The 25,796-nt window shown below is 37.8% G+C and overlaps 1 protein-coding gene across 1 annotated transcript in view; it reads left to right on the forward strand.

Moving 5' to 3' along the window:
* SPRED1 (sprouty related EVH1 domain containing 1) overlaps positions 1–25,796 on the forward strand; it is an 82,919-nt gene that overhangs the window by 44,186 nt on the left and 12,937 nt on the right. Inside the window, exons 2-4 of the mRNA XM_034417923.3 lie at positions 8,529–8,703; positions 17,647–17,815; positions 18,521–18,570. Coding sequence (XP_034273814.1) covers positions 8,529–8,703; positions 17,647–17,815; positions 18,521–18,570 — 394 coding nt within the window. The remainder of the gene's footprint in view (positions 1–8,528; positions 8,704–17,646; positions 17,816–18,520; positions 18,571–25,796) is intronic.

A 25,796-nucleotide genomic window follows, 5' to 3' on the forward strand; every position in this document is an offset into this window, starting at 1 on the left:
ATGTATGATTTTTTCATAGGGTTAAATGGAAATTACCCATAATTTAGCCAATGCTCATACATAAGATTGATTCTGTACAAAACATTGTTATATTTGGTCAGTTTTTTTACTTGATCATCTTTTTACTTCAGCAGATATTTCTCTTATGGGCAAATTAGAAATTAAGTTTCAAAAGCAATTGAAGGGCTAAAACTCGTTTGGAAATTGACTAGAACAGGGGTTCCCAGGCAGCGGATCGGTACCAGCACAGATTGTTGGGAACTGGACTGCAGAAGTGGCAAACACGCAAAGCTTCATCTGCGCATGTACGGGATCTAGGTTGCACACACGAACCCATCCCCTTCCTCATTGCCTATCTATAGAGCTAGAAAAATTGAGGACCCCCACACTAGAGTTTATTATAGATCACAATTTCTGGTTTGCACATTGAGGCAAGCCATAAATCTGCTAAAGAAAATCTAAATTCCAATGTATTTCTGTTTCCAGCTATACCAGAAAAAAATGTGAGAACCTGTGCATATAGTACAGGCACATACATGCTACATAGAAACATTAAAAATGCAGAGAGGACTTCCGGGTTGGCTCTGCGGCACCATGGATGGTTTTTGTAGACCTCTGCCCCCGCGATCTCGTTGAGCCATTCTGACAGCACTAATCAGCTGTCAAACGGCTTGAAAATCTCCCCTTTGGGAAAAGAAGGGGAGGAGAGCTGGTGGGTGAGGGTAGAGCTCCCCGAAAACCCCTGGATTAATTCCAGGGGTTCGGAGGGCGAGAGCTCCCCGTTCAGCCCGCTGAAGCTCCGGATCCGGGGGGACTCTGTTTTTTACAGAGCTAGGCGTCGCGTCCAATTTCTGCTGTCAAATAGAAGATTAAATGATTTCAAAAAAGCAGGCGGAACGGAAGCAGGAGGACAAGCTTTTTGCAAGTATAATGCTTAACTCCGGGGATACAATGTTTCTAATTGAATTTTCTGAGCTGGAAGTAAAGATGGCGTTTTTGCTGTGATTTTTAAAAAGTGAAAGCTAGAAAGGAAAGTGCCTGCTAATAGTTTTGTGCTCAGAGACTGGCTTTAAATTGCTGGATTAGATTTTAAAGAGCTGTTTGGGAAAAGATTATTTCGTTTGGTGATTTATAAAGAAATTGCTGAAAGTTGTTCAAGAGGATGGCTGTGATTTTATGACTTTATGGTTGTGGAAAGAAAGAAAATCTTTTTAAAATAAAATGGCTTCCAAGAAAGGAGATTTTGAAAGTGCTGGAAGCTATTTGGAGGTGTCAGAAATGATACAGTTGTCTGATTTACAGAACTACAAGGATCCTAATGCAGAATTTACAGAATTTATAAAAGAAGCCATGAATAATCATACTGCAGCTATAAGTAATCAAATAGCAATTCTCAAAGGGATAACAATAGAAATGATGGAGCAGACAAAAGAAAGTACGGAGCATGATGACAATCCAGGAGACATTTTGATTGAAGCAGAGAAGGTGGAACTGGCTGGTTCTCAAGAATCTTCTCAAGAATTTTCAAGCTTATTTTCTGCTCTTTTTGAAAAAATTGACAGAATCTTTCAAAACTATGACTTGGTTTGGAAGAAAGTAGTAAATGATCAGACTTTCGAAGTTTTAGAAGAGGAAGGAGATTTGCCAGTGGTATTTACACATTTAATAGAAAAGAAACAACTGAACTTTTTTTCACAAACTTTGGACAATCTTTGGTTTTACAGACGAAGGAATGAACTGATCTATTTAAGCAAGAAGAGGCGATATGGGGGCTCTAAATCAGAGGAAATTTTCTCAAAAAGGGGACAATCCTTGCAGTTACATCAACCTCAAATTAAAATTAAAAACCTCCTCAAAATAGAAGCAGAAGGGATGCAGAAAGACTGGAAAAAATATAAAAAGAAAGCAAGAATGGAAGATTAACTTTTCTTTTTGGCTTTGCAGTTGTTCTATTAATGGTTAAAAATGATTATGTTTTAGGTTTTATAACTACTGAGGGGGAAAATTTATAAATTTAAATATTGATTTTTAAATATGATGCATTAATGGTTAATTAAAATGATTATGTTTTTTTAAAAAAGGTAGAAACTTAAATAATGATAATGGCTAAAAATGATTATGTCTTAGGATTTAAAAATGGGAGGGAGGAAAAAAGACGGGGTAAATGTACAGATTATGATTAATTAAGGTTTATTTTTTGTTTTAAGATTTTTAAAATATTCGAGAGTAAGAATGTAAGGTTAATCTTTTTTGATATTCTAGTTTATGTATTAATGGTTGATTAAAATGCTGATGTTTATGTTTTAAAATTTTAAAAGTTGGAGGGAAACAATGAAGGGGGAAAATGTAGAAATTTAACTATTGAATATTTAAGGTTTATTTTTTGTTATAAGACTTTAAAATATTTGAATTTTGAGAAAAGTAGGAGGGGGAAAAATGTTTATGTAAATGAATTGAATACCTTATTGATATATTAAGAGATTTTTTAAGGTTTGAATGCTTTATATTTGTTAATGGTTTTAAAACTCTTATAGTTATTGGATTATATGCTATTTTGAGTCTATAAAAGGGAGGTTGATGAAATTGTAAAAGGGGAGTTAAGGGGTCTTGGGAGCTATTAAATCTTGCAGTTAGCTAGTTTATTTTAGCGAATGTTTGGTGAAATCTATGCCCTGTTTTTGTTCTGGGAAGTCGGGGTGGGGGGTGGTGAGGAGGGGTTGAAGATTGAGTTTAGAGACGGATTATGGATTTTTAAAAAAAATGTTTTCTTTTTTTTCCTGATGATAGTTCGAATGATTGTTTATATTGTATACTTGTTTGATCATAAAATAAAAACTTTTTTAATTAAAAAAAAATGCAGAGAAAAATGTAGACATTTTTCAGATCCAGGGATTACTTTTTATATACCTGCCCCTTTACATAAATTGCATGCTCCCACCAGAAGAGGGTGTATAGGTATGCATGTGCATGTATTCAACCAGTTTCTTTGCTTGGTCTTTTTGTTCCCTTTAGGAGAATCATGATGTGACAAAAGTGACAAAAAAGCTACCTTGCATTTTGTAGATATTGTGTATGGACAGTGAACTGAAAACTTTACAAGGCAGGCAGAAATTAACAAATAGCAAGGCCAGCTTCCAAGATTTCTTTCCTGTAATTCATCAAAATGGATGCTGTCCTTGTCACTCGGGGGTTGAATTTGCATTTATTTGTATATGGGGTCATTCTTGGCAAGTGCAATAGAGAACTCCTTATCCTGATTGTTCTAGGAGCTTTACTTTAAAACCAGTACTGAACCTCTGAGCAATCATTAAGTATTCAGAGTGGGAATGAGAAGGGAAGGAAACATAAGATCTGTTCTCAATCCTCCATGGAGGGAAGAAGCAGTATTGTCCTACCAGATTCCTGCTCTTTTAAAATTTAAACTTTATGTTCACCCTTGATGTTTTGATATTTCTCCAAAGGAGAATATCGGTTATCATTGTATCAAAAATGGCTGATTATGAACACTGCATCTTCAAGTTTCATTATAAGGCTTCCATACTTCAAGAGCGTTTTGTATGTGGCCTTTAAATCTGTTTCCCAATTTTAAATAGCTTGTACAGTAGCAAACTAAAAGAAAATGCTTTCTTCGTGGACAACTAAGTCAAGAGGAATTCTTGCCAAGAACACATTGCATTCAAAGCATTAGTACAGATTTGAATTTTGTTTACAACTAAGTGAAGCAATTGAATGAGTTTGTCATCCCTTTTAACCTGTCCCTTCATAGTCTCTCTCCAAACCTGGATATCCTAAAACATTGATTATAATTTATTTTTGTTTTATATTTTTTTCCATCCACAACTCTCATTAATGGAAGGGTCATCTTGAAGATTAAGCTAATTCGGCATTATGCTCTAATTATTAATATTTAAATAGCAAAAAAATACTACACACTCTCTTCAATTTTTTATTTGGTCTGTGTGGTTCATGTTTTTGTTCTTTTGAGTTGTTACTCTTAGGTCTGATTTGATAGAAACACATACAAAGCATAGTACTCTATGAAGTTACTGTACACTGTATTAACATTTCTCTGGTGTTTTGTCCAAATGAGAAGAAAATATACTACTTTGTTACTTAATGAAACTTTGTAAGTTAAATGCTAATATGACAATAGGAAATAATTACTAAATGCATAATTGACATAGCGGTAGTTAGTTGTCCTTTTAAAATAAATTAAAACTTTAAAACAAAAAGTTGCGTTGAATCTGGTAAGCATGCTCGCTGTCCCTATCACCAGCTCCTTAAATCAGTTGTGCCATTTCCTGTGCTGTCCCAGGGTAATACAGGATTGAATTAAAGTTATGGTGACAAGGCAGCAACATCCAGGCTTATATTTTCTGGGGACTTTATGTTTTATTTAGCATATAGTTAGAGTATGACAAAAGAGAACCAGAGGCTGCACAGCTGCATACATGTCCAGAAAAGGCACATCTTCTTTAAGGAGCCACTGATAAATACAGTGGGTATAACGCACAAGATCTAAGGCAGCTTTCTGCTGTGAATTCAACATTATTGGATCCCTATTTATTTATTGCACTTTCATAGCATCTAGCACCTCTCCATACATGGTTGTATTTCAGTGTAGCAATAAACATATGTGTATATTTGTCTTTATTTTTGGGGTTTTGCATATTTAAGTGTAATTGGTTAAAGTTAGACTAGATTTCTTGTATGTTTGAATTTGTTATGTAATTGCTGTCCTCTCCCATAAATCACCGTAGCATGAAATTTACCCTTAGGAATCCAATGGGAATGTAGGGAGAAAGGAAATTTGTTCTACTGACAATTACTGTTCTGACAACAAATACATATATTTATGAGACAACCGATGTCCTGTTGGGTCATCATCTCAGAGTTAGTTCCTTACCTAAACAGAAACAGAATGATCATAGGTAGGCAAAAAGTAATGGAGGTGGGAGCGACTTCCGACTACCTGCTGGCTTCCTCATTGAATTTCCTTGTGGGAAGCTGGCAAGTGGCATTGGACATCTTCCTCTCTCCCTCACTCCGTCCTTTGAATTCTAGCCAGCTTCCCCATTTATTTTGCTTGTGGGAAGCCTGTGCAAGGAAAAAGTCAGTGGGGAAGCCAGCAGGAAATTACAAGTCCGAGGCCAGCAGGCAGTCAAATGGCTGCTGCTGGGTGGAGGAGGAAGCGAGGAAATGATGGCTTTTCCATATCAAAAAAGTGACAATTGAAGAAGCTGACTGAAGGGCATAGTCAGACTGGAGATTTCATAATTGTTCTATATCCATAATGTGAGGGGAAATTAGGCATGGTACTGGTATAATTTTTTCCCCTCTACTGTTGTTCACAGGAGAATGGAATAGAGCTTCATTTAACACTAGCAGACAAGAAAATGAATAAACTTCCCATTTCATATTTCCATATGCTCATAAGCAGGATGTCAGGTTTATAGACTTAATAGACAGAGATCTATAGATAGATCTCTGATTGTGCAGAATTCTAAGTAGGCTATAAGATTACCCATTATTAAAACATTTCAGAATTCCTTGTCACATCCCAAGAGATCGTGGTGAAATGCAGTGACAACAGATCGAACATAAATTTATTTACATTAAGGAGAGTTATCCACATACTTTTTTGCTTTTTCAGTACAAAGAGCGGGTGAACTTTCACACATTTGCAGTATAGATGGCATTGCTTTTTCATAATTTGGGTTGTAAATAAAAGCAAAAGCTTTGGGATCTATTGAAAAATGATCTGAAGTATTATGTTTTTCAGGCAATAGAATGCCTATATCGGGATGGGTTCTACTTACCTTTACTACCGGTCCGCAACAGGACCGCGCACCCACGCAATCTTCTGCGCATGCACAAAAGCATTTTGATGACGATGGCGGAGCCTCCCGCCAGTTTTACTACTGGTTCTATAGAACCAGTGCAAACCGGGGGCAACCCACCACTGCCCTATATACAGTACTTGAAATTGCTTATAAGTAAAATTTGAGTGTGTTTTTTCTATTAAAGTAATCTTAAATATATTCCTCTGATGAATATGCAACTTCCCGCTGGCTTTCCCACTGCCTTTAGTTATGGGAATTGTGTAGAAGTTCTTGGCCAGTCTGCCAATCTACCAAAAATACTAATGAACAATTCCAGTATGTTTGAGTGGATAATAATTGGATTCTGGTTGTTGATAGTAAGGTATTTGTTGTTTTAATTTGTTTACAACATTGGATTATTTTTACCATATTGGATCCATAGTAACAGTGCAGTAAAGTACTTGAAGAAAAGATAAATCTGACAGGTACAAATACGGTAAAGGAGAATAGTGTTAATTTCATATTATTCTTCATCTTGTGTACTTGTACCTTCCATCTTGAAATTTAATAAATTTGGCCTTTTACCTTATATTTTGGCATTTTAGTACCAAAGACTAGCTAAAAGCATATTAACTGTTTTCTTTTAAATAAATGTATCAATGTCCTTTTTTTTTTTTTAAAGTTTTGTTTCCCAACTGATAAACAACAGAAAAGGAAATTTAAAACCTGTCCTTTATGCCCTTTCCTTTATAATTTATAACATTGGGGTGGCCTAAATGTCCCTTTCACAATCTTTTAACTTCTCCTCCAAAAGCTTCAACTTAAATATCGGGGTGTAAAAGGATGAATACAACATTAATCCTGTTACTATGTAATTTTTACTGGATGCTGACCTTCCATCATATCCAAAAAGGCAGTGATGGTAAAATTAAGTTTGCATTTACTGGCAGTTAAGTGACTTTTGGCAGGAAGCAAGTGAGCAAACGTAGTGATCATCTCCTACTTAGTTAATGCTTTCTTGTGGCAAGTTATTATGATCCAAACTGTGTGCGCTCCTTTCTCACCAAATTAGAGAATGTATCGCTGAATATAAACAGAACTGCATCAAATAATGTGTTGCCCTGGTTACCAGCCCTGACCAATGCTGCCATGCTACACATGCTGATGCAAGACTATTACATCCAATGTCGTCTAGTAAATTTGGGAAGAGAAGATTTGTTACAGTGTTTTGCTCTTGCTTGAGCATCTTGGATCCATTTTCATATAAGAAACATTGGAAATCCCTAGCTATAGCATTAAGACTCATATTGGCAACCTTCAGTCTCAAAAGACTATGGTATCGTGCTCTGGAAAGAGGTCCTAAAACAGCATCTAGTATGATTAAAAAGGCCAATCCAAGAATGGCAATCCCTTCCACACTGAGGGCAGATACATTCTGTTCCCTGCCCAGCCCCCAGATTTTGCTGGTTCCTGGACTGCCTCTTTGCCTCAGCCTGCCGAACAAGTGTCCATTCCCAGGGCATCTTGCAGATATCCTTATATCTGGATCCGCAGCTCTGGTCTTCTGTGGAGAATAAATTACTGTAGTATTAAGATTAGGCCACAATAATTTATTCTCTTGATAATCGAACTAGCTGGGCTTTTGCTGATAACAACATTACAAAATTTGCCTCATCTGCCCAAATGTGTTCAAGTAAACTGTATACAGTAATCAATAGCAATAGCATTTAGACTTATATACCACTTCATAGTGCTGTATAGCCCTCTCAAAGCGGTTTATAGAGTCAGCATATTGCCCCCAACAATCTGGGCCCTCATTTTACCGATCTTGGAAGACTGAGTCAACCATGAGCCAGTTAGGATCGAACTCTTCGTAGTCAGTAGAATTCGCCTGCAATACTACATTCTAACCACTGTGCCACCACAGTTCTTCAGTATTCAGTTCAGATTACCAAACAGATTCCCAATGCTGCTGAAAATCATGGGGTATCAAATGTTTTTGAAAACTGTATGATTAACTATTAGGTTTGAATAATTTAATGCAGCAGCGCGGGTAGTGATGGGAGCAACATGGCGCTCCCATGTAACACCACTCCTGCGTGAGCTGCACTGGCTCCCGGTGGTCTTCCGGGTGCACTTCAAGGTGTTGGTTATCACCTTTAAAGCGCTCCATGGCATCGGGCCTAGCTATCTCCGAGACCGCCTGCTGCTACCGATGTCCTCCCATCGACCCGTGCGCTCCCACAGAGAGGGCCTCCTCAGGGTGCCATCAGCCAAACAATGTAGGCTGGTGGCCCCCAGGGGGAGGGCCTTCTCTGTGGGGGCTCCCACCCTCTGGAATCAGTTGCCCCCGGAGATAAGAAGAATCCAGGACCTCAATGCCTTCCGTCATTCCCTGAAAACCTATCTTTTTCAACAAGCCGGGTTGGCTTAAGAAGAAATTTTTAAAATTTTTAAATTCTTTTAATTAATCTGTGATTCTTAACTTTCGGGCCAAAATTTATATATATTTTTAAATGTTTTAATATTTGTATTCTATGTTTTTTATCTTGGCTGTACACCGCCCTGAGTCCTCAGGGAGAAGGGCGGTATATAAATTGGAAATTAAATTAAATTAAATTAAATTAATGTGACTATGCAATGACTTAATCATATTCATTCCCAACATAGAAAACTTAATTTTTTTTTATCCTTAATCTGTTTCAGTAATAGTTATGCCCGTGTGCGAGCTGTGGTGATGACCCGTGATGACTCAAGTGGTGGATGGTTACCACTTGCAGGGGGTGGACTAAGCTGCGTCACCATTTTCAAAGTCATTCACCAAGAAGAAAGTGGCTGTGCTGAGTTTCTTATACATGGGGAACGTCTCAGGGATAAAACGGTAAAAATAATTATGTCTGTTTTGTGATATTAATTAAAGGGAAGTAACTCCATAAGAAACAGTTTGCAACACCCTATTGTTTATAAATATGTGTTTGTTCCCCTACTCTTTTCTCTTTGTGGGTGTTTATGTGTGCGTGCACATGTGCTCCCACACAGACATATGTGCACATTTATATACACAACCTAAATACATTTTAGTAAATGGTTTTAAATTTCAAAGTTCATACAATTTTCTGATCATTTGAAAAGTATTGTTGGATTGCATTAAAAGTGGTTAATTGAAAAATCCATTAAAATATTTTCTTGCACTGGAAATACCTAAAAATGGTTTAAAGTGATTTGTAATAATTATCACAATAAATGTATAAAGTACATCATAAGATTGCAAAATTTGAAAGAGATGTATATTGTTGGTACTATTAAATTTCTTGCAGTGTTAAATGTTGGCTGGGGAATTCTGAGAATTGAGGTCCATACATTTTAAAGTTGCCAAGTTTGAAAAACACTGTTTTACACTTATCCATTTCAGGATAAGGATCATTATACAAACCATAGAAAAAGTGTAAAGTAGTAAAAAAAAGTAGTATGCAAATAAATTGGAAGCAGAACTAAACTAAGATAAAATCTAATTAAATCTAGCGCACATTACATTATTCACTATGCTTCTAAATACTTTTTCTGTTTCTGCTTCATGCACCAATTCATACATTGCCTTTAGCCTTTTAAATTTCACGTCTCTTTTTGATAATCTGTTTCTTTTTCTCTTTATCTTTCCTTCATAGATTGACTTTGTAATGTGCTTAATGCTTTCTGTAACCAAAATATCTCAATGTCCTTCTTTCATACTAGTTACTTTTGTATTTAGTCTACATTCATTCAAATCCCATTCATTTCTGACCTTATCTCTTTATTTTGCCATACATATCCTTTTTCAGTTCATAAAGTAAATCCCATTTCAATTCACTATGTTGTTCTACTGACATACCCAGCCTTCATTTCCATGGAACACAATGGTCAGAATTGTGCACCTACACACATATTTAAATTGCTTCCTGTAAATACAGATTCCTTACAGTAGACCAGGTAATAGCAATTACTTTTTTACCGGTATTTAACAAAATAACATATTTTTCCATCTTTAGAAAACATTCTACCCTTTTTTTTATTTGTTCTTTTTTGTTGTTGTTTGAGATCCATTATCCTCATTCATACAGTATTCGGTATCTAATATCACTGCAATCATTTGGGTTCCTAGTCAAGAGTAGTACATCATTTGCAGCCATTTTCATGTCCTTGCCAAATCACTTATATTTATATTTGTCAGATTTATATGCCACCCTTCTCCCATAGGACTCGGGGCAGCTCACAACAATAAAATAACCCGACAATAGATAAAAATTAACTCATATTAAAAACCAATTTAAAATCCCCAAGTTAAAATCCATGGCAGATCAGGGAAGTTGCTGAAAGAGCCATGTCTTTAAGTCGGCGTGGAAGGTGCGGGGGTCAGGGGCCATCCGGAGCCCGGTGGGCAACCCATTCCAGAGGGTCGGTGCGACCACAGAGAACACTCTCATCCTGGGGACCACCAGCCGACACTGTCTGGCCAAGGGGACCCGGAGGAGGGCAGCCCTATGTGAGCGCGCTTCTAGAATTATTGCAAGCATTCCATATATGTTTATCAATAAATGCATTAACAACCAAAGGTATATCACACATCCTTGCTTTCTCTGTGTTGAATCATTTCCTTATTTCTTCGGATGCTTAGCTTCCATCATATATCACTATAACCAACATTAAATTCCATATTTGCACAAATGTTCTGAAATACATTAATAAACTTCATTATATACTTTCTTTAAATCAATAAATATATAATAATTTTTTTGCCTTTATTCATTTCTCAATTACTTGGTAAATGAAAAGCAAAAATCTTCACTGCATACACTTTTTTTTTTTTCAAAATAATATCCTGTTACCTGCTCAGTGTCACTCTGGCAAGTGGGCAGCTGTATAAATTAGTTAAATAAATAATAAAGTTTCACTATACTTCACAAATTTAACTCATTGTCATATCTTGGACCATTGATTTCATTATCTTTTTCTTAGACATTCACAATATTAATAGTGATCTTTTAAATTCCAATTTTCTACATAGCACTGTCATTCCCATAGAGAACCTTCCATCATTCACTCACTTTAGTTTTATTCCAAATTATTTTGTAATTTAGCAAATCATAGGAGATCTAACAGATATAGAACAATCATGCTCATATTATTATTAGACTCTACAATACAAAAATTATCTCACAAGTTACTCTTGCTGCAACGCTCTCTACATGGGGCTCCCCTTGAAGAGCACCCGGAGACTCCAACTGGTCCAGAACGCAGCAGCACGGGTAGTGACGGGAGCAGCATGGCGCTCCCATGTAACACCGCTCCTGCGTGAGCTGCACTGGCTCCCGGTGGTCTTCCGGGTGCACTTCAAGGTGTTGGTTATCACCTTTAAAGCGCTCCATGGCATAGGGCCTAGCTATCTTCGAGACTGCCTACTGCCACCGACGACCTCCCATTGACCCGTGCGCTCCCACAGAGAGGGCCTCCTCGGGGTGCCATCAGCCAAACAGTGCAGGCTGGTGACCCCCAGGGGGAGGGCCTTCTCTGTGGGGGCACCTACCCTCTGGAATCAATTGCCCCCAGAGATAAGGAGAATCCAAGACCTCAGTGCCTTCCGCCGTGCCCTTAAAACCTTCCTTTTCCAGCAAGCCGGGCTAGCCTAATTTTTAAAGTGTTTTTAATTGTTTTGTTTATCGTTTTTAATTAATGGGGCCAAATTTATATATATATATTTTAATTGTATTTTAATATTTGTACTTGATGTTTTTACTTGGCTGTTCACCGCCCTGAGTCCTCAGGGAGAAGGGCGGTATACAAATTCAAAATAAAATAAAAATAAATAAAATAAACTCACAATTAGGAGGTAGATGGTGTATATGACACACTCAATATATTACTATATAAAGTTGTAGGTGTTTTGGATTGTTTTATGAAACAAAGCATTAAGAGCAAAAAAATAATAAGATAAACCAAAAAGGAAAATAGGTATACAAAAAGAAAAAAATAATAGTGTGAAAATTAATAAAAATACTGTATTTATATCTACAATGTGTGTGTGTGTGTGTGTATTGCTAACAGCATTGAAATTTTAAAAGTTGAGATAATGTCACTCTTAAGAATGTAGATTGTGAAAAAGATTGCAACCAACAAAAAAAAAATTCCAGTGAAAATAATTTGCCAGAAAAATGAAATGATAAATTGCAGGAAATCAGCAAACTAAATGGGTTATTAGTTGCCTGTTTGGTATAGAATTGTTCATTAGTATAATTCAGTATCCATTTCTTACACATTATCATGCTTATAGGTGCAGCTGGATATAACTATTCACTGAATTGCTGATAAAGAGCTCCTTAAACATAGCGCTATCTTGATGAAAGTTACATTTACATAAGATTAGGGTTACAACTTAGCCAGAAGGGCAGGGACCAAGACCGGGGATTGGCATTTGGACTACTTTCTTTAAATGTTACCTATAGCCATACAAGAGGCACACAGAAAAAGGCAGTTCCCACATAACTGGTAAACCATCAGCCTGGCACATAGTAATCCATGTAATATCTGCCCCCGAGTGCCTGTTTTGCCATTTAAATTAAATGTAGAGCTTGTAAAATTGTCTGCTTTATTCATACTTTCAACAGAGCAGCTGCTAAATAATATAGTCTTTGAATGTATAAAGATTTAGTCATAATCATTAGTGTTAAATATCTGATTTGCTATTTAAATGTCTGCTGATTCTTAAAATCATGTATGTATGAAGTGGTCTGTAGATAAGGTGAAACAAGGTTGGTTTGTAAGGATATCAAGCTGTTGATATAGAGAGTAGGGTTGCAAACTAAATCCGGGTCCCTTTTTTTTTTTTTTTAAATTTGATTTATATGCCACCCTTCTCCGGAGAGTCAGGGCGGCTTACAATGCGTTAAGCAATACCCTTCATACTTTTGTATATTTATACAAAGTCAGCTTATTGCCCCCACAAACTGGGTCCATTTTTTTTACACTTCACATTTTTTGATGCCTACTTTTCTGCTCTTTTGTAACAACTATCAATCCAAGGGTTAGTTAGGGTTTCTTAGGTTGTAAGAAATCTGTTCCGTGGTTGCCCTTTACAGTTTTGCATAATGTTGCCACCAGCAAAAAGGGGTAATGCAGTTGATAAGAATTTATATTTGAATACCCTGTTTCCCCAAAAATAAGACATCTCCTGATAATAAGCCCAATCAGGCTTTTGAGCGCATGTGCTAAAATAAGCCTCCCTCAAAAGATAAGCCCTCCCCAAAAATATTTAAATGCAGAGATGGAAATCAGGTAAGATGGCAGGAGGAGCCCCATCTTTGGCAAATAGATAGAAGTCAACCCACAGTTGGATTCTCCTGCAGCGCACTGAGAAGGGATGTTCACGTAAGACCAACATCCATTTTGTTTCTTCGGAAACATATTACCTTAGCTATCAAGTGAGAAAAAGCAGAGAACACAAAGAAGAGAAGCTACTACCAGAGAGCAAACCATAGGAGAATGAAGGAAGAGAAGATTTGGTGAAGCAGTTTGCTTGCTTTCAGGGAGGAGCAGCTGTTTGTTACTTCTTCTGTACCTAGAGTTGAGCATACTGTCCAAGAAAACAGTAGACATTTGCTGTTCCCCAAATGATGTTGCCACCGTTGGCTAGTTGTGGAGGAAGGAAAAAGTGATAGAATTGGAAAGTCACTATCTATGGCACTTCTATGTAAGGTCCATTATTATTGAAGATGTACAAATGGAGTACAAGACGGCAACAATAATCACTCTCCTGAAAATATATTGCCATGTATACATTTGGCATGGACTCAAAGGTTCTGAGCAGCTAGAATGTAATTTTTATGATTTCTCACCATTTTTAACAAATATAATTTTGTTTCTTTCAGTGTAATATATCAACAGTACACTATTATGAGAATTTTTTTGTAAAAGCTACTATTGAAACAGTAATTAAGATTGAGCTGGCAAAAAGACTTCCTTGCCAGTAAGGCCACTGTTTTGTCATTGCTGTTGTTCCTTTTGCAATGTGTTCTTCTGTGTGTGTATTATACATAATCATAAGGTAATATAACAGTGTATCAGAGGAAATTATGATTAGCACTGACATCCAGAGCCAACTGATTTGTTTGGTGGGGGGGGAGGCTGTCATAAACCACTAATTATAGGTCAGACTTAAAAACTCATCAGATAGCCCTGCCTTTGGTTTTTTTAGGAGTTGTCCTGTCATTCAATGTGGATGGACCGGTTTCCATACTTTTATTTTATCCTACTTCTACTCTTCAGCCCTGAAAAGCCTCTTTGACTGGTTGACTCAGTCTCTTCCAGCCCTCCAGATACATTGAACTTCCCATCTCAGAATTTCTAGCCATCCTGGTCACTAGGTTCAGGAGTTTAATTCAAGATGCTCAAAATCATCAGGTGGTAAAGTGGAGTGCATTTAAAAGGAAGACAACAGGGAGGGATTGTATTTCACTTGATTTTTGAACCTTTAAAACCTGCTCGGCATTAATGACATCATTAAACATTTTCTTGCTGTAACGTATTCCTGAAATAAAGACTAGAACTTAACTTGAAACAAACATACATTAGGATGTGCTTTGATGAATACTGACTGTCTGTCTGTCTGTTTGGGTGGGGCAGCAAGACAGAGGTCTAGTTCAGAAAAGCAAAGCATTGGAATTTAAGTAGGGGAAGAGAGTTCTGCGGTGTGACCCCATCGCATCTAGAAAGCACAAGGTTAGAGAAGTCTTATGCAAGTAAAATCTTTTGATTTATTTTGCTTTAGTTGAGAGTACTTGTGGCAAAATACTAGGTGTACTTTCATGAATGAGAATACTTGCTTGACATGTTTTTGACAAACAGTCTGCCCGGTATCTTGAAAAGCGATAGCACTGAGGAAATGAGTTTCACTTTGGAATGACAGAGACTATTTCTGGACTTGTTTACCCAGCTTGTTTAGACCTCTGTTGGAATGTAAAGCAATTTTTTTTCACTCTTTCTTCACAAAGCACCCTTGACATAATTGCACACTTCCTCCTTCATTATACTTCCCTTCTGAGATCTGGCTCCAGCCAGTCTAGTTTGAACAATTACCTTCCACTCTAACCTGGACAGGTCTGCTGCTGTTTTAAGCTATGTAAACATTGCCGGATAGTTCCTTTTATATGAAGCATTAAGCAGGCACGCAGGTTTCAGTATTTTAGATTGTCAAATGCTATTGCTTTTAAAGTGATACTTAACTTTGCTTTCCAATTTTATAATGAGTCAGTTTGTTGCCTGTTGCATATTTTATTCTCTGTTGCCTTTGTTTAATCAATGCAAATTAGCATATTCAGACAATGAAAAAAGTTTTTGAAACTTGTACCATTAGGGTTTCCAGAATAAGAATTGGAGAACTAAAGAGACAATTTTTAAATGTCATTGCTTGGTATCACACTTCTTCCATAATTTAGTGTGGAATGACTGGAAATTTTAGCACAATCATTTTTAGCAAGGAAAAAGGGAGACAACAGAGATTGAAAATATTGAACTGAACAGGTAATCCTGGATCCACTTTTTCTTGCCTTAACCTATGTCATAGGTTAGAGCTGACAAAAATCTTTGTATTCCTCCTTGAAAGACAGGTTATCATTGAATGACACTTGTTGAAAAACCATCACATTTTTTTTTTTTGTAATTGCTAATCCTGGATGCTATCTACATATTTTGACGGGGGTTTCTTAATCTAAAATTGAAGAGGACCTAACAGCATTCCGTAGAAAGAAAAGCAGCTTGGGAACAGAACAGTGTGAAACAAAAGCAGTTAATGGAAATCAAGTATGGCTAGGAAATAGTTTGGATTTGATTCTGAAATGGTGTTCACTGTTTGCAAGGGAATAAATATCTGTCTACAGCTTAAAGCAACAACATCACATAGCAGACCCATAATAAAGAAATCCCATTTTGTTTGCATAGATACAAAAAAGTAGAAAACCTGGATTTGTTTAAATGAATAGAATACATTCATATACTGATCTTTCTGAAATTAATTTCTTATGGGACAATACTTTTAATATACAGCACGAAGAACATTAACAGAGATATTAGAAAGCAAAGCCCTATCAAATCAAGGGTTTGCTTCCAATAAAGGGCAACCATGTGTATTTAGAATTATTTATGCTACAGGTAGTCTTTGACTTACAATCATTCATTTAACAGCAGTCTGAAATTACAATGGTCTGAACCCTTGCAACTGTCTTTTCATTCTCAAAGAGTTGGCTACCGGAGGATGGAGCTGAAATCCTTCTGCAGGCAGCTTTCATTCTGCCCACTTAATGACTTGGGATTTCACTTAATGCACACAACTGGGAATGCTGAGGGTTGTGGTTTTTTGAACGAAGCAGTCATGTGACATTTTATTTAACTATTGCTTCACTCCATGATCAAGATTCTGATCCCAGATGTAGTCATAAGATGAGGACTACTTTTATTTCTACTCAGTTTAATTCAGGAGCTCAAGGTGACATATATAGTTTTCCCTTCGCCTATATTTCCACAGTGACTAGCCCAAAGCCATCAAGTAGACTTCTGTTGCTAAGAGTAGAGTACAATCTGGTTCTTTTTAATCCTGGTTCTTAACTACTGTAATATAGTTGGTCTTAGTTACTGATATCCTAGTCACATCCAAAATAGGTTTGGATAGCCAGGGAAGAAAGAAGATAGGTTCGTTCATTCATTCACTCATTCATTCGTTCATTCAGTTTATACACCACCCAATTCCAGACTGAATCTTTGCATCTTACTTTACAAGACAATGTACTACATAAAACAGTAAAAAATGGCAGATCCAATCAATACATAAAACATGTAATATCCTTAGCAGTAGGTTCAAACCACCTTAGCCAAAAGTCTAGGAGAGGAACCAGATCTTTAAGGATCTGCAGGACACCATTCAGATGGGAGCCACCCACATATCATTAGGAATTTCATTCTAAAAGGCAGGTGCCACAAATCAAAAAACAAGATTAGTCAGTTGCCTAGAACCTGTTTGGTCTAGTGGTTAGGGCACCAGGCTAGAAAGAGGGAAACCGTGAATTTTAGTCCTACCTGAGCCATGAAAGCCAGCTGACTTTGGACCAGTCTTCTTCCCTCTCTCTCTCTTTCTCTCGACCCAAACCACCTGACAGGGTTGTTGTTCTGCGGAAAATAAGAGGAGGAAGGTGTGTTGGAGGTGTTTGCTGCCTTGAGTTACTTGTAAAAATAATAAAAGCAGGATACAAATAAATACACAAATAATCTTCTTGAGTCAAACTGGCAACCAATGCAGCTTGCAAGGCAGAGATATCAAATTGGCATATCAAGCAATCTATTCCAATGTTGTATTACTTGTGAAAAATGTCACTTTCAAATGTCACTTTCAATGACTTACTTGTTTACTTACATACCTGAATAGTCCAGAATCAGTTCACTTTACCGACTGTTGCGCTTCTGTTCAGGTATAGCCAAACTTGCTGGCAGGGACGAAAAGCCACGGATATCTTGATGATGGTTCCCATTTATACAGCTTCCTTTTTCTTTGTGTAAATGTTAATTAATTAATTAAATTTTGTGATATGTGGAATAGGTTATTAAACTGATGGGCATTTGGGGATAGATTTTAGAGCTTTGTGATTAAATTTACATTCTATATGTTAGTAATTAAAATCTTTTATGCTATGACTTGTTTCCATTTTTTTTTCTGTAAAAAGCTTTGATAGAACAAAAATTGTTTAAATACACAAATATACAAAAGTCCTTTATAGTAACCTCCTCTTTTAACTTGGTTTCTTTTCAGGTGGTTTTGGAGTGTACGTTAAAGAAGGAGCTTATTTACAATAAGGTTACGCCAACTTTTCACCACTGGAAGATTGATGAAAAAAAATTTGGCCTCACATTTCAAAGTCCCGCTGACGCAAGAGCATTTGATAGAGGAATTCGTAGGGCTGTTGAAGATATATCTCAAGGTACGCATTATTCAGGCATTGTTTTGTTTAAAAAGCTTATGCCTCCCTTTTTTTCCCCTTTTTAGTTGTTCATTTCATCTGCTCTCACTAACCCACTTACTGCCAGTTTTAAAGAATGAAAGCCAAAATGTATCACTGAAATGTATGTGCACGTATGCAAAAAGAAAACTTGTCTTAAATCTTGAAGAAAAAAAAAAGAGCAGTATGTTTAACAGTAATAAAGTCCAGATCTTATTTGGGAAAAAAAAAACTTTGAAAATTTCTGTAGTTACCAAAGCTTTATTTTACTTCAAAAATACTTAATTTTCACCGGCCCCTTCTACAGAATGGAGCTATGTTTATATTCTGCCTGAGAACCAGTTTGTAAACATACCATGGCATCTGATGTGCTTTGTCCTTGTTTCAAATTTTGTAATGTGCATATTGTCCCTTGGCCTCAAAGTGGGACATCTGGGAACAGAGCGATCGCCATCCAAAATCAGTGTATTAAAATAGATCTATTCCTGTTTTCTAGCAGGAAAAGGATATGGAAACAAAATACACCACTGTCTAAAGTGTTTCCTCACATCATGTGTTTTAATATATCCTGTATTATGATGATATAAATAATGTTCTTTATAAAATCGTTGCGCTATGCTTAGTGAGAAACGCTGGAAAACAAATAAAAGCAAGTTAAAATTTTATGTTTGCCCCTTTTACCCATAGGTTGTTCCACCTCACATGATGAAATCGAAGTGCCTGAAGATGGCTTTCCAGTAAGTGTTTCCCAGTTCATTATGTTAATTATGTTGGCTAAAATTACAATAACTCTTAATCTAAAACACATGCTTACATTCATTTTTATCCGTGGGTAGCTAGTTTTGGGAGAGTCTTGCCTTGAGACAAGGCTGGTGGACATCTCTAGGACTGCACAACTATTACCTGTCCCAAGGAAAGCTGTTAATGAATCAGCATGGTTTTGCAGACACACGAGTGACAGGCTCTACAAGCTAATTATTAACTTTTCTAATCCCTGAAAAGAAATGATTCATTGACAGAAAAAGATGCTGAAACTGGGATAGTAGTAACATATGGTTATGGATGCAGGAGGAATGCAGAATTTAACAAGGCAAGATTGTCAGATATTGTGTTTTCATTATTAGGGTTTAGCCCCAAAGCAGAAATGTTTCTGCCTCCAAATGTCTGCTTGGTGCCCTCCTATCAGAGCAGATTGCTGTCACTCAGGAATTTACAGAAACAATATTGTAAAGGCTGAGCCTGGTTCAGTCTAAGCTTCCTAATGTACTTGTTTCGAATGCAGGTAGTCCTCAACATACAACCACAATTTATCCCAGAATTTATGTTGCTAAGTGAGAAATTTGTTAAATGAGTTTTTCCCCCATTTTACGACATTGCATGTCACATTTGTTAAGTGAATCACTGCAGTTGTTAAATTAGTAACACTGTTGTTAAGTAAATCTGGCTTCCCCATTGACTCTACTTGTCAGACGGTCACAAAAGATGATCTCATGATCCCGGGACCCTGCAACCGTCATAAATATGAACCAGTCATCAAGCAGCCGACTGTAATTCACCTGCTGTAACCGTCCTAAGTGTGAAAAATGGTCATAAGTCACTTTTTTAAGGGCCATTGTAACTTTGAACAGTCACAAATAAACTGTTGTAAGTCTAGGACTATCTGTATTCAGAAAAGGTTTTTTTTTTAATTTCACATATACCATTAACTAGTGTCACAACTTCAGTCTGAAATGGTACTGCCAATAGTCAGGATTATCTAAGAACAAAAGCAACATTAAACTCTTGCTTTTTTTAAACCTGCCTGAATTTGATTAAAAATTAGAGATGTTGATTAAAATTATGGATTTGATTAAGGAAAACAACCATCCTTCCAAACACCATCGAAAAAATCTGACTGCGATTGGAAAAGATCTATAATTTAAACCCTGGGGCAGTGACCCATATGAAGACTGCAGTGGGCAAATCTTTGTATCTACAACTTCATTGTTTCCTGCTGTAAAGAAAAGAATCCAGCTGAGTTATGTCTGTGTAGCCTTCTGTTGAGCAAACCAATTCCTGAGAAAGCATTTAACATTTTTGGAGAGATACGTTTTACTGCTGACACCTGCTACCACGGAAGAGCCGTCTCTTCTTTCTACTCTTATTGTATGAACTGAATGTACACTAGTGTGATAATTGAGCGTAATTTGCCAGGGGATTTCTTTATGTCCTTACCACTCTGAGCAATGCAAGATTTCTCCAAGATCCTGAACTACTGAGGATCTCTTTGTTTTTGGTATTGCTTTATTTCCTCAATAAGCAAAGGAACCTTGCAACATGTTTTGGTTTCTGAAAGCAAGTTGCATATATCCAGAGAATTGTTTCTGCTATCCCTTTTAAAATTTCTGGAATATTAATACATCCACTTATGTTTGCATGGTTTTTTTTTCTAAACAGGTAGGCATCCTTCAAAACGTGGCTACTCTCAGCCATCATTTTTACTCTTCAAAAAGTGAATGTGGAATATTTCTACAAATCTTATAAATAAAATCGAGGGCCACATCAGGGTTGTGTTTCACCTTAGGGGGGGGGTGTGGCCAGGGGGGGCATGGTCAGCCAACGTCAGGGGCTGTCAGGGGCACCTGTGGCCCTTACCAGTACTTGTTTCCCCATTTTTAGAATAAATTGATTAATTTTGGTAAGGCAGGGAGCCTGACTTGTGTCAAGTGAGTTTTCCTTGTTAGCTACAGATACATTTCCTTACCCAAACTAGTCATTCTGGTTTGGAATAAAGTATATAAGTCCCAAGGCAAAAAGAAAAAAACACACACACACAAAGGAGATCAACATTTTATTTTAATAAATATCCTGAACTTTTTATCTGCTTTCCTGTTTGCATATATAGTATCAAGAGAAAAAAAAACTAGAAAAAAAACTTTGTTCAAATTAGAACAAAGTTAGAACAAAGACAAAGCCAGTAACTTAGAACAAATTTTCATAGCAAGCTTGGTAACAAACTGAAGCTTATTTCCAAATTTAAAACTTTCTTACTGATGATATCTGGAAAGAAAATACAGTACATGTTTCAGGCAAATAAACAAGCGTTTTAAATCAAGTTTTCAATGTAGTCATTGTAAGTCAAGTTTCAATGTAGTCTGTCCAACATGGATGATTTTACAGTTCATCGAATATACCGTATTTTTCGGAGTATAAGATGCACCGGATTATAAGGCGCACCTTAGTTTTTAGGAAAGAAAATAAGAAAAAAGCTGATTGGCAGATGGATCAGCCTCCCTGAATACTCCCAATTAGCTGTTCTCAGAAGTGAATTTTAGCAACAGATTCCTTGGTTGTGAGCTCTGTGCCTTGCTTTTTTTTGCTTTTTTTTTTTCTGCTTCTGAAACTCCATTTCAGAAAAAACTTTTTTTTTCCTGCCTCTGAAAGCCTTCGAAACAGAGCTTCAGAAAAAAAGCCTTTGAAGCTCTGTTTGGGGGCTTTTTTTCTGATGCTTTTTTCAGCCTTTGAAACCTCCATTTGAGAAGCTGGGCAGGGCTACATTCGGAGTATAAGATGCACCCAGATTTTCACCCTCTTTTTTGGGGGGGAAAGGTCTTCTTATACTCTGAAAAATACGGTAACTATAGAGGTGAAATTATCTGAAAAGGAGAAGTCTTCAGCTTTGCAAAAGGCAGTGAGTATCTGCCTTTCCACAGTTTTCACTTGAATCCAGGCTTTCAGGTTAGTGGATTCATTGATTTCTCATTAGTTCTAAAATAGACATCTGAATATGGATTAGAGTATTGGACTAACCCCAAAGGGTGTGTGTGTGTGTTCATAGTTCACCAATAGATTACATGTATTTGCAGGGCAAACCTTTATAAAGAAGCAATCACATAAACTTCCTGGTAAGATAACTTATGACTGCAATTTTCATTGCCTTACCTGAAGAGCAGACAGCCAGAGGTCACAACCATTTTGTGCCGTCCAGATATTCTGCTGAAATTCAGGAACAAAATATTGATAGTTATAATTCGCCCCCATTGGATTTAAAAAAAAATAAGGAGGAAAAAATGTATTTTAAAGCTTTGAGAAGCTGTTAAGACAACAATCACACCTTAATTGCCTCAAAATTATTGGGTGATTACTTCCTTGTGGTGGGGGAAATGAAGGAAAAAAATCTGTAGGCTTCTTTGAAGCTTAATTCAGAACATCTCCCAGTGTAAATTTGTGTCAAATATTTTGGACCACCCATTTAAGTGATATCATACCTTTACTGTTCATGCTTTTTGCAGCCTTTAGAGACTAAGAAAGTTGTTTTCCACTGTGTTTTATATATATAAAGAGAAGTGCAAACTTGGAAATATAATTGCTTGTCTATATTTTGAAGAGTAGAGCACCCTTATGTCTTCTCTTTGTGTATGTATGTCAAACCTTTGACAATCAAGTAGTGTCAATAGCATAGCATGAGTCATCTGTTATCTGAAAATCAATTACTTTGTACCAGTATTCAAATAAAATATACATATTTTGGTCAGCATATGCAGATACTAAAAGGTAGAAGGAAATACAATGCAGCAGTCTTTTGAGAGACTGCTCAAAGAAATTGGAATTGTAATAAAAGAATGTATACAGAACAAAACCACAAAAGAAAATAATATTTAAAATGAACACTTTGTATAGCAGTATGAATACTTCCAGTCACTAAGTTACAATTGTGTTGATAAAGCATTGTATTAAAAAGAAACATTGAGTTGGAAGGAAGCACTAATGTAATTGATCAAGCTTGTTTTAATTTAATAATGTTGAAGTATTTGTTTTAGAAAGGAAGTCTGAGTCTTGAAATAGACAACACTAATTTGGAAGGTATTATGAGTACAGAAGAAGGACCAGGAAGTTGCACAGGAAGAACTGGAACCGGAGTAATAGAAATGGAATGAAATGAAATCCTGCCAAGTAGAAGGCTATGAACTTGGAATGATAAGAGACATTTTTGTTTTTAGCTGATAATTCATCTGCAAGTAACTAAATAAAGAACCAGGAATCTTAGTTTATTAGAAAATGACTGAGCTATTGATGTAATATGTAGCTGGAAAACCAAAATCAGTTTTGGATTGGTTACAGGTAGTTCTTGACTTACAACCACAATTGAGCCCAAAATTTGTTTTTAAGTGAGACATTTGTTAAGTGAATTTTGCCCCATTTTACGACCTTTCTTGCCACAGTTAAGTGAATCACTGCAATTGTTACATTAGTAACACAGTTGTTAAGTGAACCTGACTTGGCCATTGACTTTGCTTGTCAGAAGATCGTAAACGATGATCACGTGACTCCAGGACACTGCAACAGTCATAAATATGAGTCAGATGCCAAAGCATTTTAATTTTGATTATGTGACCATGGAATGCCACAATAGTCATAAGTGTGAAAAACAGTCATAAGTCACATCTTTCAGTGCTGTTGTAACTTTGAATGGTCACTAAATGAACTGTTGTAAATCGAGGACTAGCCGTATTTAAAAATATCCAGGTAATACAGTTAAAACGTGGACTACTACTATCAGATAGCCCAATTTGGAATGCTCATATATCGCTGAGGGAAAAAAAGGTTAAATTAGAAAAAGGTATTTAAAAAAAGATCAGGATTGCTAAATAGTAAAGTATACACAATTTTGATAATCCCTGTTGGATTTTTAACCTGCCTCAAACAATAATCAATCTTCATAGTGTAAAAATTTCCTCCAGTTCACAAAGCCAAGAGAAATGTAGGTTTCCTGATTTTGTAAGGTCTCCGTAAACTACTTCTGGCAAGTCACACTTGCAAAAACAGAAGTTCCCAAAGGAGCACACTGCTAAAGAAATGATGTTCCAATAGATAAGATCTTCAGGGCTAATAAAATTAAAAGCAGATCCTCTCTCAGTGGAGAATCTGGAAAAGCATTTCTTCTTTGTTTCTTTACATTCTCTGTTTCAAACATCTGCAGCTAGCAGCCTAACATGTGACACTTGAAACCCACTTAAAAGACATGTAGCTAAAATCTGCTGAGTGGTTTAAGGTTGGAAGGAGTGCTTTCTACCATTTGAATCTGGTATCTGAAAGCCTCAACATGTATTTCTTAAAAGTGCATCGGTATAAGGATGCTGTGTAGGACTTTACTCAGAAGTCATTTTAAATATATAGTTTGATTAAATTGAATTTTAATCAAAAGTAGAGGGATTGATCTGGCATTTCTCCATAACGGTGGGAACAGCAGTCAGGAATGGTTAACTCCGTCTGTTAGCTGCTAGGACTGAATCTGCAAACTATTAAGCCATGCCTCTTTCTCTTGCTTCCCAGCTTTTAGACTCAGTCTAGCTGGACAGACATGTTTTAGTGAGCTGATCCATTCCTGACTATTTCCAACAATAATTTGGAAGAATTCTCAAAGATGTCCAGGGACGGTTCCCAGTTTGGCTGGTTGAGGCTCCCTGTTTATTCCAGCGTGAAGGGCGACTCAACCCAAGCCCGCTGAAGGCCGTGTGGGCGGCGAAGAGACTGCCGGCTGGCAGATCTCTGGGCAGTGCTCACGGGTGTAGCCCTAAACCGCTGACCCATCGGGGACCCAAGGATTCGGCCCCATTGCACCCCACAAAGGCAGCACCCACGAGCCTGGCTCCGTAGCGCTAGCCTGGAGGGTGCAACAAGACGGATCAGTGCCATTTTGGAGCGAAGACTGGAGGCAGCGCCACGAGCCTGGCTCCGTAGCACTTGCCTTGAGGGCACGACTCCACAGCAGGGCTCTGCAGTGGTTTCTCCTTCCATATCAGAGGACTCGCCAGAGTACAGCCACAACCAGAGTGCAGGTTCCACCAGAGGTCCTCATCTCCTCCAAATGGTGGACGTCCAATGCCATCTCCAACGGATGCAGGTTCCAAGAGCCTCATTATCTGACTCTGACAACCGATGCCAGCCTCTTCAGTTGGGGAGCTTACCTCGGATCACGCATGGTTCAAGGTCAGTGGACTCAGGAAGTTCTGAGCCGCAACATCAATTAGTTGGAACTCCAGATGATACACCTGGCTGTCAAGAGCTTCGAGGAAGTAGTATCAGGTCAGGACATTCTGGTCCTGACAGACAACATGGCTGCCAAGGCCCACATAAATTGCCTCGGGGGGACCCATTCCCAGTCCCTCATGCAGGAGGCCGAACAGCTGGGCCTCTGGGCAGAGGCCCAGCTGTTCATCTTTCCATACGGGCAGCACATATTGGGAGTGGCAAACGTGCAGGCGGACTGGCTCAGCCAAGCCTCAGTCAACCACGCAGAGTGGCGCCTGCACCCGTCCCTGTTCCGGGAGTTGATATACCACTTTGGCCTCCCAACAGTCTACCTCTTTGCCACCCGGGACAACCACCAACTCCTGAGATTTTTCGCCAGATTTCCAACACCGGAAGCAGAGGCAGTGGATGCTCTACACAGTACGTGGCCTTCGGGGCTGCTTTATGCCTTTCCCCCCTTCCATTGATTCCCAGAGTCATCCGGAAACTTCTGGAGGAAGAGGTGGAACTTCTGCTTCTAGCCCCCATTGGCCCAGACGGCCTTGGTTCACGGACCTGGCAACCCTATGACATGGCCCTGGAGGATTCCTCAGGACAGGATCTCCCTCAGCCAGGGGGCATTTGTCCAACCGGACACCCAGTGGTTCCAACTGACCGCCTGGTGCTTGAGTGGAGCCTTCTGAGTGGGGACAAGTTTTCCTCCAGGGTCATCAAAACTATCCAGGCTTCCCGCAGGGCTTCCACCAACCATATCTATAATGCCACATGGAGGGCCTTTTACGGCTGGTGCATGAAATGTGGCCTGGTCCCCACGGAGGTTTCTATAGCTCACATCTTGACTTCTTACAAAACGGTTTAGATGATGGGCTAGCCCCAAACACCCTTCAGAGACAGATAGCAGCCCTGTCCTTCATTTTGACTTGTGGAACCAGGGACTCCCTTTCTCAGCACC

Source organism: Pantherophis guttatus, chromosome 1 (assembly GCF_059756535.1).
Source record: "Pantherophis guttatus breed Tessera chromosome 1, ASM5975653v1, whole genome shotgun sequence".
NCBI classification, from domain to species: Eukaryota; Metazoa; Chordata; class Lepidosauria; order Squamata; family Colubridae; genus Pantherophis; species Pantherophis guttatus.